Below are 16514 nucleotides of genomic sequence, written 5' to 3'. Positions count from 1 at the left end.
ACAGAGTGAGGAATAGTTTTGAGGCTCACCCATCCTTAAGAATTCTTTGCATAATGTTTTCATCCGCTCTTGTTATTTATCCCCTTCCGGGCAGCAGCATGGCATCATAATTCTTGATAATAATTACCATGTTACAGAATGAAGAGTGAGGAATAAAAAGCAAGAGTCGGTGAATTCTTGACGTAGATCTCTCTTTTTTTTCCCCATTGAGTGAGGGATTTTATTTTATTTTATAAATAAACATTTATTTTAAAAGAAAGAAAAACAATTACAATGTAACACAACAGACACACATATTGTTACAGATATTCAGAGCTGTCCACCGGATGACAAGCAACAAGGTGTCCTGAGATTCAGTGAGTACGTTATCTTTCAAAAGGGAGATGTGAAGAAGTCCACCTTTTTGTTGTTAGCCATTTAAGTCCAGTCAGGTATACGACTAAAAGTGGCCAGTCTCATGATCTAGCTATTCTTGAGGGTTGTTCAGGCCAAGTTATCCTTGCTGAGTAAGGGAAGATTTCCAAAGATACTCAAAGCCACCAGAGATTGTCCACATGTTTAGAAAGCAGTTGTTCTCTCTGCTGTGGTAACAGTCTGGTAATCCAGGTGGAAAACAGGACATATCCATCTCCTCCGCTAGGATTAGAACTACATAGCAAAATGCTGGAACATATTGAAGATCAGGCCTTTGCGGATGAGGCCTGAACAGAGCACAGGACTTGGGGCAATAGCCACAGGAGCCCATTATAACTGTGATTATTTCAATTTGCTACTGTTTGAAAGGCAGTATTTATTGAGAGCATGCATTTGACAGGGCCTTGCTGGCAGGTGGGATTCTGACTGGACTACTGCAAGGAATCTACCAAGATTTTCAAATTGTTTCAGGTGACTCAGGTTTTGAGCTGACAGCTAAGACATCTCCAAAAGGCTCAGTTTCCTTAATGGCACAAACCAAGGCCCCCTGAAGGCGTCTTAAGTTGGACACTCACCCTGAGAGGCACCCCAAACCACCAGACACTTCAAAATCTTGGTGTGGATGACATAATATTATACTGGCTCACTCACTTTTCTAGCGCATGAAAGACGCATAGATTTGCCTTTCGCAGAGACTGATTTCGTTATTTGTAGGACCAGCCTCCTCTTCTAGGTTCTTTTCCAACCTGTTTCTTAAGCAGGCTGAAATGTCATGATATGAGATTAGGGAATCAGGAGTACTGGCACATTAATTTTAAACAAGGGTTTAACAGGGGAGTTTGAAAATTCAGTTCAATTCTGGTTCTCATCTTGATCCCCCCAAGTCCCAGCTCTGGAACAGAACAAACAGTTGTCCCCACCGAACAACACATTCAAACCCAACATGTTTTCCATAGTTTTGTTTTTCCTCTTCCAAACAAGCTGTTAACCATAGTCTGTGGTTTTCCGGAAAATTCTGAAGGTCCTTCATGGTTTTAGAGGCATATGAACAGATGAGGGGGCTCTCCTTTTCCCAACAACTGTGTTCTCAGGCCAAGTGATATGAATTGTGAGGGCTTCAAAGAAATGAAGGTGATTTATACCAGTGGAGTTTCTGGCCCAGTGTTCTTAACTGTGTGGCCTTTTTCCTAGAGCTGCCATCAAACAAAATTCAAAGTGAATTTGGGAGGGCTTTCTCAGTATATGAAGAATCTGAGGAATTCTGAGGGAGGCTAAGGGTTTCAATAAAGTGGTGATCCTTTTCATGTGGTACCCCACAACCCCACTCTTTCCACTTTGAAATTGCAACTTCTTCTGGCATAGGTCAGCTATGTCAAATGAAGCAATAGCTAATTTACTTTGATCCCCCCCAGGTGTGAAAATATGTGCTTTAGGGCATTATAGGCATGCCCTAAAAGTCACATACTGTCCAGGGATTTCATTTCTCAGCCACCTGCAATTTTTGTCAAAAGCAGATCATCTGGTCAAATGCAGTAATAGAAAAACACATACACACTGTCTAGCAATTCTACCTTTCACATGAAAAGATCTACAACTGCGTGCACTCAGACCCAGTTTATAAATTATATACAAACTGGGACAAATAAAGATGCATGAGTGATCTGTGGCTCTTGCTTTTATGTTTGAATTGGGCCTTGCGGATCTTGCCAATAATAAAACCCAAATGGTGCTTTTAAAACTCAGGTGCAAAATTTATAGTTGGGTGTTCCCCCAGGAACTGAGTGAGCCAAATGGGAAAGTATTGGTGTAGACATGGTTGCCTTAAGTTAAATAGACAAATTGGAATAGCTAACTGAAGTCAAGGAAGTATAAATTTAGGCTTTTATGTTCATGTGTTTTGGTAGTGATGTGCTTCTATTCTTTTCTTTTTTTAGGTAAATAAATATGTTGACTGATTTTGTGGAGGCTGTAGTTTAATTTTGGTGTTTTTATATATGTAAAATAATTATTAATATAACAGGATTAATTATTTTGTACGGATAAAAGTACCAAAATTAAACGACGAGCTGGACAAAATCAGTCAGCGTTAAGGAAAAAGAACAGAAGCACATCAATGGCAAGATGTACAAACAACTCTCAAAAGAATTGGGCTCAAATGGTGAAATAAATATTCCAACACGTGAACTGTGCATTTAAATAGCTGGGCTTCCCTGTGATAAAAATGAAACTTTACCTAAAGTTGCCTGTGAGACTAATGCACATGAAACACATTCACCATTTATGAATGTTGTCATGTGTGAATCTTACCATTTAAATCCAAAGGCTATTAATTCCTGAGTACAAAAATGTATAATGTAAACTGGTTCTAAGATCCTGTACTCCAGAGGTCATCTAAGGTAAATAGATCAGACCAAGACTGAGTCCCGCATCATATATTGAAGGCAACAAATGTGTCAGAAGGAGAACTAAGAGCCACACATCTTTTTATCTCCATACATGTGTGGTTTGGCTCTCAAGGTTCTCTGGATTTCCTCATGCTGACAAAAAAAAAAAAAATGCCAGAGAAGCAGCTAAATTTGCCTAGTTCAAAATTTCCCCTGAAATGAACATGGCCCAGTTCAGTATAGGAACTTGGCTGATAGTTGAGGAGCTGTCAGAAAGTCAGTGCCACATCTACCAGGAAGTTCTGTTGGACAAGTCCAGCTGGGACAAGAGTACAATTACACTCTCTTCATCTTCTGAGAGAAAGGCTATGTCTGACACTGGCTGAAGCCTGGTTTAAACATGGAGGAGAATGTGATGGCAGAGTACGGTACCAGTTTAGGCTGCAGGAATGTGTGTGTGTGTGACTTTCATGAACTTCTTACAAGTACAGAACTAGACTGGTACGAAGGTGGTTGGGAAAGCTTTCTACCACAATGTGGGTGGTTTCTACCTCCTTCTGCCGCCCATGTGAGAACCAGAACTTTCAAGGAATTTAGCCTGGTTCCATGACCTCGGTTCTTACAGCTTAATAGGCAGGCTGCTGTCTAAAGCCCCTTGTTTCAGATGGAAAAGCAAAATTTGGATTCCTTATAGTCCATGAACAGTGTTTACATTATTTCACCCGGTGCTATACCAGCTGCACTGGCTCCTGGTGGAGTGCAGGATCAGGTTTAAGGTGCTGGTTTTAACCTTTAAAGCCCTATATGGCCTAGGACCCTCGTACCTACAGGACCGCCTCTCCTGGTATATCCCACGGAGGACCTTACGGTCTTCAAATAAAAACATCTTGGAGGTCCTGGGCCACAGGAAGGTTAGGCTGGCCTCAACCAGAGCCAGGGCTTTTTTAGGCCGTGGCCCCAATCCGGTGGAACGCTCTGTCACAAGAGACTAGGGCCCTGCTGAACTTGATATCTTTCATCTTTCCGCAGGGCCTGCAAGACAGAGCTGTTCCACCAGACCTTTGGCTGAGGCACAGTCTGACCCCCTCCTTTGGCGATCCTCACAGAACTCTAGCCCAATGGTTCCCATTAATTTGACTCTGAATTGATTTTAGAATTAATTGACTTTTAGAATGTACCGTATTTTTCGCCCTATAGGATGCACTTTTTCCCCTCCAAAAATGAAGGGAAAATGTGTGTGCATCCTATGGGGCGAATGCAGAGTTTCGCTGAAGCCTGGAGAGCATGAGGAGTCGGTGCGCACTGACCCCTCTCGCTCTCCAGGCTTCAGGAAGCTATCCACAAGCCTTGGGAGCCTGCCAGAGTTCCCGCCGGGCTCCCACGGCTTGCAGAGAGCTGCCTCTATCCCCGAAGCCCAGGGCTTCGGGTAGATCTCCGCAAGCCGTTGGAGGGCTCCCAAGGCTTGCGGAGAGCAGCATGTTCTGGGAGCTGGGGACATTTCCCTGGGGGGGGGGAATAATTTTTTTTTCTTTATTCCCCCCCCAAAAACTAGGTGCGCCCTATGGGCCGGTGTGCCCTATGGGGCGAAAAATACGGTATTTCAATTAAATGATTATGATTTTATGTAAACTGTGTTATTTTTACTGTTGTTAGCCGCTCTGAGCCCAGCTTCAGCTAGGGAGGGTGGGATATAAATAAAATTTTATTATTATTTATTATTATTATGGGCTGAGTAGACAAGAAGAAGGTAGAAAAGCGGAGGGGGCTTGTTGAGGGAGAGAGAGGATGAGGGAAAAACTGGTGTGGTACTAGAGTACCTGAGGTTGAGAACTCATAATAAATCCACCACAAATGCTGGTGGCACAAGTGTAATGAAGAGGGGAGGAATACTGGCATCTTCATCCTGCAACTATTTAGATCTAGTTCAGATGGTATCGTTGGCAGCATGGTTGCTGCTAGGAATTATAGGAATTAGCTGTACACTGGTGTGTTTAGCCACTTCCATGAGGTCTTTCGGCCAGTTTTAATCAGGCCAGTTGATTAAAGGTGAACCTCAATAACAATATAATTCTCCCCTTAGGGCCTATCTATACTATAAACATCACTTTGGTGTTTCTTCTCAAAGGAATTGTAGTTTTTTGTTCTTGTTTTTTTTTTAAAAAAAAAACACCCTGCCAAAGATCCCATGTCCCTTAAAGAGAACTTCAGTTCCCTAGGGAGAGAGGATGACTATAAAACTTGTTTATCGGTTGAATCCAGACTAAGCTAGTCTCAGTAAGTTCACCTTCAAATCAATGGGAGCTAACTAATGTCATGACTAACTTGTCTAAGGCAGCACTGTTCAACTCACTTGCCTTGGATTCCACCCTGTGCCCCTGGTGTAAATGAACCTTTAGTAACTGACAGTTTAGATCATGCAGTCCTTATTCTAGAGAATAAACTGCAGCATAATTATTGTTACAGATTCTGAAACCAGTTGGATTACATTCTGAGTTAGGGACTTAAGATCTGGGTTGGTGAGGGTTAAACCTCCCTGAAAACACAGAGAATCCTGCTTCATTCTTGAAACAGACACATTCCAAGATGAATTAAGCTTTGGCAAATGTAGATTGACTTTTTAAAAATAGCTCTTGATAGATATGAATGGGCTGTAGCTGATAACATTGTGTTTTGTGTTTGTTTGCACACAATGAAAAATTAAGATTTTGAAAGCACCTCTGGGAGGTGGCTTATGATTCTATAGGCTGCATTTCAGGATTTCGGTATCTTGTGTCACTTCTGTGTCACCCGAGGTGAAACATAGCATCAAAGTGTCAGAACTGTAATAAACGCTAAAGTCAAATACAAGCACAATTACATGTACATGTTATTTAAGAGAAATGCAAAAAGCATTTGCTAGACCATTTAAAAGTGCTTGATATTCCATAGGATTAGATCCAACCGAGCAAAGTAGTACATTCATAAATACAGCACACACCTGACCCAAATTACAAATTGCCTGCTCCGAATGGCAGAGATTTTCCAAATACTTGCGTGGAGCCATCCACCCATGACACAAAAGAGACAGTATCAGGTTACTCCAAATGAACAAGTATGATGTAAGAATTTAGAACACACAACATCGTTTGCATTTTTCCTTTAACCCTTTAAGGTCAAACTACAGAAGGGAGATCTAAACTTTTCTTTCTTTCTTGAATTTCTGTCACAGGAATTGGAAATCAACCATAAATTCCCAGCCATGCCATATGATATGAGAGCTGATCATGCGGGCCATTGGAACTGCGGCCTAAGGAGGATCTGAGAGTTCCCGGTAAATTGAATGTAATTGAGAAACAGAAATACTGAGCAAAATAAATCCACTTTCATACACAACTTTAAGTGTCCGTGTCTAATGTTCAGTCAAGGCCCCTTTGCATTTTGTCACAATTCAAAATAGCGAAGTCAGGCCCCAACGTCTGTTAAGCAATTGTATGGTTCACATGTCACACTAAGCTTAAAAAATGGCTTAGCCAAAACACAAGGGTTCCTGAAGAAGAGATTGTATCCACTTTGATCTTGTCTGGTTATTTCGCTACTATGCTGAGCTAAATCAAAGGTTAGCCTGGTGTGTGAACTAAACCCAGGCTCTTGGCTTAGCTCTCCTGGACAAACCATGAGCCCTAAACCATAGGACAAACCTGAGTTACAGCTTGTGGTTAATTTAAATAAAATTAAACCAGCAGGCAAGGCTTGGATGACATGCCAAGCCAGGCCAAGTCTAGTCTGATGCAGCAAAACAACTGGGAGGACTGTCCTCTCCTGAAGCTTGTGCACTCACATGTTTATGTTATACCATGGTTTGGCTTAGTATGATGTGCAAACCTGGCCAATATTGGCATCTACTCATTAGTTGTGAACAGAAAACCATCCCAATCATTGAGAATCAGAGTCTTGTGAGCTCTGCTGGAGAGAGGAATTGATTCATTCTGCCGGAGTGGATCCTTGAATCTCAGATGGCTTCCATATTTCTCTCTACAGTCACCCCCCACCTTCCCCCATCTGATACAGATGCAAGGAAACTGAAGTGTTTAAGCACAGCCAGGGAACTGTGATAGACTCCCTATCTGATAGGAAGGAAGGAAGCAAGCAAGGAAGGAAGGAAGGAAGGAAGGTGGTCTTTGTACTTTAACCTTCCCTCTGTTACTGTGGGGAAGTGTTCTGGTGGAAGGCAATCTGAAAAATAATTCACACCTCTGTCTGTATCTAAGACTATCATGGGTATCTACTAGCAGGGATTGTTTTTGCTTTAAGGAGAGTGGATTTTTTAATTATTATTTTTTAAAAAGAGGGGTATTGTGCAACATTAACATTTTTAAAAAGTAAACCCCAAATTGGTGAAATTTTTAAGGATTTTCTGAAAAATATGGAGCCTGGAGAAACTGTATGAAAGGGATGAGTTTGGAAAATTTCCTCAGGCCACAGAGAGGGGAAAATCAATTTATTATTTTTTCCTAAAAAGCAGATCAATAAGGTATGCTCCCCATGCATTTCAGACTCTTGAGATGTAGGTAAGGGTGGTTTAAAAACAAGTTTTGAAAATCACTCGTGGGATTACATCTCTGCTGGTGCACTCCTTAACACTTTCCGCTTGCATCTCAGAGGTGGACCTGACATCTCCCGTAAATCCCCTGGCTGTGCTAGACTCTCCAGCATCTGACAGTCTCAGATACAGGCATGGTATGTTCTTTTGCTTTCTGCTTTCCTCTAATGGTATTCATTCTCTGCAGGAACATCTCCTAAAGGCGTCACTTCTCTGCTTTCGTGGGGAAGAATTAAAAGAAGTTCTCCTCCTCTCACTTCCCCAAAGGCTTGCATGTGCCAAGATCTCCAAGGATACTAAGAACATCTTTCCTCCCTTGAAATGGAGGCATCCCTATATTTTTGGACTGCAGGAGAACTTCTCAGAAAGAAAGGAGCTCTGAATCTGCTCTGGAATGGTTTCCATCACCACAAGAAGCTGTGGCTCTGGGCCAGATTACATTGGGGGTGGATTCCCTCCCCCTCCCGCCATTGCACCCACAGGTATTCAAAGGTGTTTGTGGAATCAAGACTTCCTGGCTTGCAGAGAAGATTACGGTCTTCAAAACTCCCATAGTTTCGTTAACTGCGGCGCACTCGGCAAGAGTGCCTTTGTCACATGAGAAACAAGCCAAGCCATGTGCCAAAATTGGGATGCTGTTGCTACGTCCAAACTCATGTGCTACTTTATTAGAGCTGCTTTGCCAACAGCTGACGGTAACCATAAGGCCAGCTATCTCATTGGTCTGTTATCATTTATATAGGATATGAATGCAGAAACTTCCTTGGAATCGGATGGGTGTTAAAAGAAAAACAAAGAAAAACCCTTAAATGCTTCCAGTCTTCACTTTCTATCTTTACTCTCTAACTGGCTTCAAACCAACAGGTTTCTCCCTTATTTCAATGAAAAGGATCAGGAAATCTACTCACTCCAAGGTCACCTGAGCCACAGCGTCCATTGAACTGTATCCATTTTCCATGAAAATCTCTGTATACCGTCCCATTTTGATGGCTTCCAGCCATTCCCCTACAGATCTGTAGACACCATTTCCCAGCGGGCTGTGTTCACCTAATAAATTTGAAACTCTAAAAAAGAAACCAAGATACAGATTAAGACAAACCTAAAAAACCCCCAAAAAACTCATTTGGGTGTTACGCTTCCGGTATTGTTTTGCATGGAGTTAACAGCAACAATTACAGTGGTACCTCTGGTTGCGTATCCTTCAGGATGCAAATGCGGCAAACCCGGAAGTATTTTGGGAAGTTTTGCCACAGAAGTGGTCCCTCTGGTTGCGGAAACCTTGGGATCTGACCAGAGCTCTGGAATGGATCCCGTCCGCAACCGGAGGTACCACTACAATAAGAAAGTATGACCCAGCTTTTCCACATGTTAACGTCAGAAGAGCATTCCACTGTAAGGTTCACAATTTACCCAAATATTCTGCAGGTTCACTTTTCAGCTTGGAAGTAGTGGTTTCAGGAGGCTGAAACTCCCCACACCCCACCTCCACAACTCTTAATACCCTTTTTATTGGTTCTTTGCCAATGGCAGTATGTCCTGTTTATGGGAAGATGTTCCATGGACTCCCATCCCCTTCAGAAGCCTCATTTACCAGGGTTCTGAGACTGCATCTTCCAGGGTCTGGCAAGATTTTGAGGGGCTCTCATGAGACTTTGCAGAGTTTTCCAAGACCTTGCCTGAACCCGGAAGCTGCTGCCGCCACTTCCCCTCATTTCTCGGGGGCACCCCTTGAATTCTGCTGTCTGAAGCAGCTACCTCATAGCTGGGCCAGCCCTGTTCTTTGCTTTTGTTTGTAGCCCCTTATTCCCCCTTGTTGATGCTTCTCCTCCGTTTCATCCCTCCTCAAGTAGTCCAATCCAATTAGGGATCACAACAGATGAGATAATCCTAGAAAACCATGACAGAAGTAGGACACAGCATGACTTTTGGGGTTGGTATGTGTACCTGCTTGATGCATTCACCAACGTTTTCAAGCTGCTAGGGTTCCGGATGAGCTTGTCCAATATGCATACAATTTCATCAAACTTGGGCCTACTGTTCCTTTCCTTCTGCCAGCAATCCAGCATAAGTTGATAAAGAGCAGCTGGGCAGTCCATGGGACTTGGCAGGCGATACCCTTCTTCGACAGCTTTAATCACCTAAGGGAGGTCAACACAGATTCCAGAACATCCTTCCTCAATGCTCATTGTTTTAACCAGGATGGCAAACAAGGTCTTTGGGAAAAAAAGCACTGAAATGTTTTCTGATAATTTCACAGGTCTGAAAACTGTAAATTTGGAAAATAATTGTGGTAGTTGGGGAAGGTTCTCATACTAGCAATGGCAGACTGATCAACAGAAAAGCTTTCGTCACATTGTGAATATTGTAATGGAGTTAAGCATGATTTACCTGTCCCCCTTTAAAACATTTTTAAAGCTTTTGGTTTAGAATTCTGTAAGAGGGGAGAAGACAAGTATGTTACTAGAAGGGTATCCCTTTTTAAAAGTTAAGGCAATTTGGCAACCAGAATAAAAGCATGAATGATCTCAGAGTGAGTTTGGCGTGGATGCAAAATTGTATATGTCTTGTTTGTATTATGTTTCAGGCTATGTGTAACATTCCATATTATGAGATTTCTTACTCCAGTCATATTTTACAATGGGTCTATGGGCATATCAGTAAAATACAATCTATTAGTAAAAAGATAATTTGGGTTATCTTCACATGTGCCATTCTGCGCTTCTTGGAGGAAGGATGGGATAAAAATGTGAAACATAATGTAGCAAGAGTGTTGCATTTCCTTGACCTTGGATTGGGGAACCCTGAGAAGCCAGCAACAAGACCAGCAGGAATTAGTTTTGACCACAACAAGGACTACCAAATAGCAAACAATCTGCCTCTGATGACCACACAATGACAATGTCTCTGTGGCATAATATCTCTGCGACAAAATATAGTCTGTCAAATCCAGATGGTCTTGCTGACACTACGTGCCAAGAAAGGATCATAATGGCTTCTGAGATGTGTAAAACAAGTGCTGGGTTCTTGGTAAGTAGTCCTAGTCCTCAATCACTTTTAGATGTCTTTTCACATTTAATCACTGTGTACAGAAGCAGTCTGTACTCCCTACTGGAAGAATTATAAACACATAGCATTTATGGAATTCATTATGTCAAGATGTATCAATAGCCCCAAGATGTATCAATAGCCCCTAGTTTAGGGTTTGGGGTAGTGCTCCATCTGGGGCACAATGCCCAGCTTTGATCCCCACCCTGCACTCAGTTCTCACCTGTGGCTCCTAGAAGCATGCGACACCCACTACAAAACCTTTCCTGAGCCCTTTCAGTAAAGCAGGATGTAAACCACAGCACGTACAAGTCCCATCAGTCAAGGTCCTGAGCAAGGTCTTCCACTTCTGCAACAAGATTTCCTCCCTTTCCCTGGTACGCCCCCTAAATTTGGCTCATGGGGGTGTGTTGGGGGAACCCCCAGAATGGCAACCAGAGGGAGGAGAAGAAGGAATGTTCCATCTGGCACAACTTACACTACTAAGGTATGTTCAACACAGAACGATGTTGAATTCTTCTGAGAAGGGGAAGGATGCTTCCAGATGGGGGTTTTCTATTTTGCTCTGGCCATTCACTTATTGAAATCAAGTTGTTGGCAACAGATTTTTGAGTTTATCAGATTTTCCATGGAAATGGTAGATCCAGATTAAATGTGAAGAAGCACATTGGCTGGCGTTTTGACACTGATGAAATTGTGTGGATACCAGGAAGAACTTGCACGCGCTGAGCCCACAGTAAACACTCATCTGGAAGAACCTGAACAGTGAAGCGGGGTGGGAGGAAAGATCACACCTGGAACACTGTGTCCAGTTCTGGGCACCACAACTTAAGAAGGGTATCAGCAAGCTGGAACATGTGCAGGGGAGAGTGGCCAAGATGAACAAGGGCCTGGAAATCAAGCCTTATGAAGAACGGTTGAGGGAGCTGGAGAGGAGATATGACAGCCACCTTGAAATATCTGAAGGGATGTAACATCGAAAATGGAACAAGGCTGTTTTCTCCTGCTCTGGAGGATAGGACCTGAACTAATGACTTCAAGTTACAAGAAAGGAGATGCCAACTAAGCATCAGGAAGAACTTTCTGACCAAACAAACAAATTATTCCTTCCAGGAGCATCTTAGAGACCAACTGAGTTTGTTATTGGTATGAGCTTTCGTGTGCACACACACTTCTTCAGATACACTGAAACAGAAGTCACCAGACCCTTATATATAGCGAGAGGGTGGGGAGGGGTATTACTCAGAAGGGTGGTGGGAATGGGTGATTGGCTGATAGGTGTGGTAAACCTGTTGACGACTGTTAACTGTTAACAACTGCAATTGGTCTTACAGGAAAAAGCAAAGGTTGAGATGGCTAAAAATAGCTTTATCATAAGAATCCAGTGTCTCTATTCCCTACACCAAAGGATAAATGGACATAAATCTGACATCAGGAATCACAAGACAGAGAAACCAGTAGGAGAACACTTCAGTCTCCCAGGAGATTCTATACAAGATCTCAAAGTAGCTGTCTTATTACAAAAGAATTTCAGAAATAGACTGGAAAGAGAAGTTGCTGAATTGCAACTTATTACCAAACTTAAAACCATAGAGAGACCTGGTCTGAATATTGGATTCTTATCTCATTATACATATATATAAGGGTCTGGTGACTTCTGTATCTGAAGAAGTCTGCATGCACACAAAAGCTCATACCAATGACAAACTCGGTCTCTAAGGTGCTACTGAAAGGAATTTTTAAATTTTGTTTCAACTACGGCAGACCAACACGGCTACCTACCTGTAACTAGAACTTTCTGACCCTAAGAGTTGTATGACAGTGGAACAGACTCCATCGGAAGGTTGTGGACTCTCCTTCGCTGGAGGTTATTAAGCAGAGCTTGGAATCAATCAAATCAAAGGCTTTTGTGGCTTTGCCCATGCTTATTTTTCTTTCCATGAATGACATTATATATTTGTATCTTTCCCTCCCAGGAGCTGAAGGTTGTGTTATCCTCCCCTCCTTTTATCTTTGCAACAGTCCTGTGAGGTAAATTCACATGCTGTATGTGTTTAAGAAGGAGTTGTTGCCAATAGATTGTGTTTACCAGTTCCAGGGAATCCTGTTGACACCCCTGACTACTGAACTTGGATCTCTGCATGGCAATTGTTAATGCGTATTAGAGTTCCCTTCCCATTTGTTAGCATTTATTGAGTCTCTCTCTCTCTCTCTCTCTCTCTCTCTCTCTCTCTCTCTCTCTCTGTGTGTGTGTGTGTGTGGTACAACCCACACTGCTTGCTATCTGCATTTAATCTCCCTTGCCCAGATTGGGAGTACAAAAGGGGGATTGAAGCACGTCAAAAAGGGAAAATGCACACTTCCCTAATACTCATTCATGGGCAAAGGGCTGCTCAAACACTACCAAACAGACCACACAGCCTCCTCTCTTTTCCCAGAGGAATCTCACTGGTTAGCAATATGCATGGCCCTCAAGGATTAAGCTGTGTGAGCCTGTCAGTGTTTCTGAATTGAGTAATAAAAATGCATTTATCCCATGACAGCCCTTCATCCTTAAAAAATAATACTGATGGATGCTGAATTAAGGCCTATTCATGGGATGACAATGTTTCTGCCAAGAGAACCTGTTTCGGCTTTGTTGTTTCACTTTGCAATAAAGTGTGTTTGCGCTACTGAAAGAAAGGGCTGACAATGAAAGGGGCTGCAAAGAGAGACTGAGAGCATTTCCCCAGGTTTTTGTAAAACAGCTGCTGCTTGGCTGGCTAGCCAGGGAGGTGTGAAATCTTCCCTTTGATTTCCATAGCTATGCCTGCCTCCCTGAATACTGGCATCATGTTCCCGCTACTCTTACCCAAAAAGGGGAATAGGAGAGCTTCCATAATGCATATCCATGTGTGTGTGTGTGTGTGTGTGTGTGTGTGTGTGTGTGTGTGTTTTGTGTGTGTGTGTGTTTGTGCAACTCAGAGCTCAGCCATACTGAACAGTTGAACTTTGGCACAGCAGTACTGGGCAGCTAAGTCTAGCCACCATTTACCGTATTTTCTGCTCCATAAGACACACTTTTTTCTTCCTAAAAAGTAAAGGGAAATGTCTTCTGGAGCGAATGCGTGGTCCCTGGAGCTGAATTGCCCAGGGGCAAAAAGCAGATCATGTTTTTTTTTTTTTTAAGAGGGAAGTAGGTGTTGAAACAAAGTCACTTATCATCCAGTAGCACCTTAAAGACCAACTAAGTCAGTTCTTGGTATGAGCTTTCGTGTGCATGCACACTTCTTCAGATACACAGTGTGCATGCACACGAAAGCTCATACCAAGAACTAACTTAGTTGGTCTTTAAGGTGCTACTGGAAGGAATCTTTTTGTTTGTATTTTTGTATTTTGTAATTTTGTATTTTTGTGTTTTTATATTTTTCTTGTGTTTTTTCTTTCTTCTGTTTGTTGTTATTCTTAAAACTTAATAAAATATTATTGTAAAAAAAAAATAGGACCCTGCAAGAACCTTGCGCCTCCTTCCCGAAGCCTGACTTAAGCCGGCGCCACTGTGGGGAGGGCGTCAAATGGCCTTGACTCTGTGACAAATTCATGGTGCAGATCCTTCATGGTGCAAATTCATGGTGCAGTCTCCTTCAGGTCTTGACTGGGCTTGCAGCCTGGTCTTAGCAGGCAAACAAGTGGGTTAAATTGTATATCACATTCACCGTTCAGAAGTACATGCAGAAATAACGCATGCACAGAAATCACCTAGAAGCACGAATAGAAACCCATTCCGTGTGCCCATTCAGTTACTGCTTCTCTCCCGACCTTCCTGCCTACTCCTGGATTCAACGGTAACATTTCCAGACCTGCCGCCTGCTTTCAGATACTTATCAGCAACAGCAAAACGTGTTGGGAATCATGAATGCATGCGGCGTCCCGCTTTGGCAGCTAAAGAGCTTTCTGACAGGAAGGGCAACTGAAATACTTACGTCTTGGTTGGTCATCTCCCAGTAAGGTCTCTCCCCATAAGACACCACTTCCCACATCACAATCCCATAGCTCCAGACATCGCTGGCAGAAGTGAATTTGCGGAAGGCGATGGCTTCTGGAGCTGTCCACCGGATTGGGATTTTCCCTCCCTACGAAGGCAAAAAAAAAAAAAAAAAAAAAAAAAAAAAACCAGATTGAGAAAATGCGGCTGTTGGTTTTGTTTTGTTTTCAGAGTGCCAAGGGAGACCATTTTCTGGCTTGAATGGGGTGGGAAAGTGATGTAGAATTGCTAATGTAAATCTGTTTTGAGAGCATGAAAGCCTCTTTCCACATTATCTCAGTCTATATGTGCCTTGCTGGCTGACTACTAATTGCCTGTCCTGAAGGCTTGTTTAAATTTCATTTGAACACCAGGACATGTATAGAATTCACATCTCAATTAGGTCATGGTAGCTAGTGGGGGAGAAATCCAAGCAAGCAAGCAAGCAAGCCGTCAGCACAGCGTGGACTCCAGAGAAGCTGACTCCAGGGTACCAGAAACACCACCTGACAATCTTCAGGTCATGGCTGCACATCAAGCAAATCCTGAGGTTTGGGATGTTAATGACAGACTAGCGCTGAATTCAAATTGGTAAGGAAAACGGGAGGGAGGCAAAGGTCAAGCCCAAAATGATCCGTCTACATGTTCGCACTCTGAAACAGACATACTGGTGCTTGATTCAATTACTCCTTGCTAGGCAGCTGGAGTTCAGACTCTGGAATATGTATTGTATGTTAAAAGCAGGAAAATTTAACATGTGATTGTCTTTGCTTGATTGTTTGGGGTTTTATTTACCGACATTCAGCAACACGACAACATCAGGCAAAGCATTGTGGCATCATCAAATACAGGCATAGGCAAACTCGGCCCTCCAGATGTTTTGGGACTACAACTCCCATGATCCCTAGCTAAAAGGACCAGTGGTCAGGGATGAGGGGAATTGTAGTTCCTAAACATCTGGAGGGCCGAGTTTGCCTATTCCTGATCAAATAGATAGATTGGGTTGCCCCAGCCACTTGGGGCAGCTTCCAACATATATGAAAACGAAACATCAAACATTAAAAACTTCCTATACTTCAGACCTTGCCAACAAAGGTCCGTATAGTTAAACCTATGGTTTTCCCAGTAGTGATGTACGGAAGTGAGAGCTGGACCATAAAGAAGGCTGATTGCCGAAGAATTGATGCTTTTGAATTATGGTGCTGGAGGAGACTCTTGAGAGTCCCATGGACTGCAAGATGATCAAACATGTCCATTCTTAAGGAAATCAGCCCTGAGTGCTCACTGGAAGGACAGATCCTGAAGCTGAGTCCAATACTTTGGCCACCTCATGAGAAGAGAAGACTCCCTGGAAAAGACCCTGATGCTGGAAAAGATGAAGGGCACAAGGAGAAGGGGATGACAGAGGACGAGATGGCTGGACAGTGTTCTCGAAGCTACCAGCATGAGTTTGACTAAACTGCGGGAGGCAGTGGAAGACAGGAGTGCCTGGCGTGCTCTGGTCCATGGGGTCACGAAGAGTCGGACACGACTAAACAACTCAACCACAACAACATACTTCAGATGTCTTCTAAAGGTTGCATAGTTTAGCTAAACCCATTCAGGACATTCTCCAAATAATCTTCCCCCACCCAGACTCTAGCATTTTCCCATCCATTTTTCATAGCTTGGCAGGCGGTTCATTGCTGCTGCTGGCTAGAAACTTACCCTTGTTGTGTAGGCAGCTTCTGGGTCATCTTCAAGAATTCTGGAAAGTCCAAAGTCAGATACTTTGCACACTAAGTTACTGTTGATGAGGATATTCCTGGCTGCCAAGTCTCTGTGTACATAGCCCATGTCAGACAAGTATTTCATTCCAGATGCGATCCCTCTCAGCATACCAACTAACTGAATTACAGTGAACTGTCCGTCATTCTTCTGTAAAAATAACAGAATGAGAACATCAAGTAATTGGCTGAATCCCTGCATCTAAATCTTCTAAAAAAGAAAAGATTTTTTTCAAATTATTTCCTAAATTTGTACCCCCAGTCTTCCAGCACACGGCACCCAAAGTCACCAACAGCAGCAACAAAATGCAATAAAATATAAC

General features: G+C 42.8%; 1 protein-coding gene and 1 long non-coding RNA gene across 10 annotated transcripts in view; one reads left to right on the top strand and one right to left on the bottom strand.

Annotated features, from left to right (window-relative positions):
• Positions 1 to 16514, bottom strand: part of EPHA5 (EPH receptor A5) — a 248584-nt gene that overhangs the window by 7321 nt on the left and 224749 nt on the right. For 7 of the 9 annotated variants that reach the window (XM_083709143.1, XM_083709144.1, XM_083709148.1 and 4 more), the window contains 4 exons: positions 16133 to 16342; positions 14385 to 14534; positions 9322 to 9515; positions 8286 to 8441 (listed from right to left, as the gene is read on the bottom strand). In XM_083709143.1, the coding sequence (XP_083565269.1) occupies positions 8286 to 8441; positions 9322 to 9515; positions 14385 to 14534; positions 16133 to 16342 (710 nt within the window). Of the gene's footprint in view, positions 1 to 174; positions 1608 to 8285; positions 8442 to 9321; positions 9516 to 14384; positions 14535 to 16132; positions 16343 to 16514 lie in introns of those variants that run through there. The other 2 variants (XM_083709145.1, XM_083709146.1) reach the window with 1 other exon arrangement.
• LOC310830342 overlaps positions 1 to 16514 on the top strand; it is an 84728-nt gene that overhangs the window by 50026 nt on the left and 18188 nt on the right. The gene's annotated exons all lie outside the window — the stretch shown is intronic.

The sequence above is a fragment of the Podarcis gaigeae genome (genome assembly GCF_964106915.1).
Source record: "Podarcis gaigeae genome assembly, chromosome: 13".
Taxonomy (NCBI): domain Eukaryota; kingdom Metazoa; phylum Chordata; class Lepidosauria; order Squamata; family Lacertidae; genus Podarcis; species Podarcis gaigeae.
Note: the sequence above shows the minus strand (reverse complement) of the source record. Positions and strands in the feature narration are given on the sequence as shown.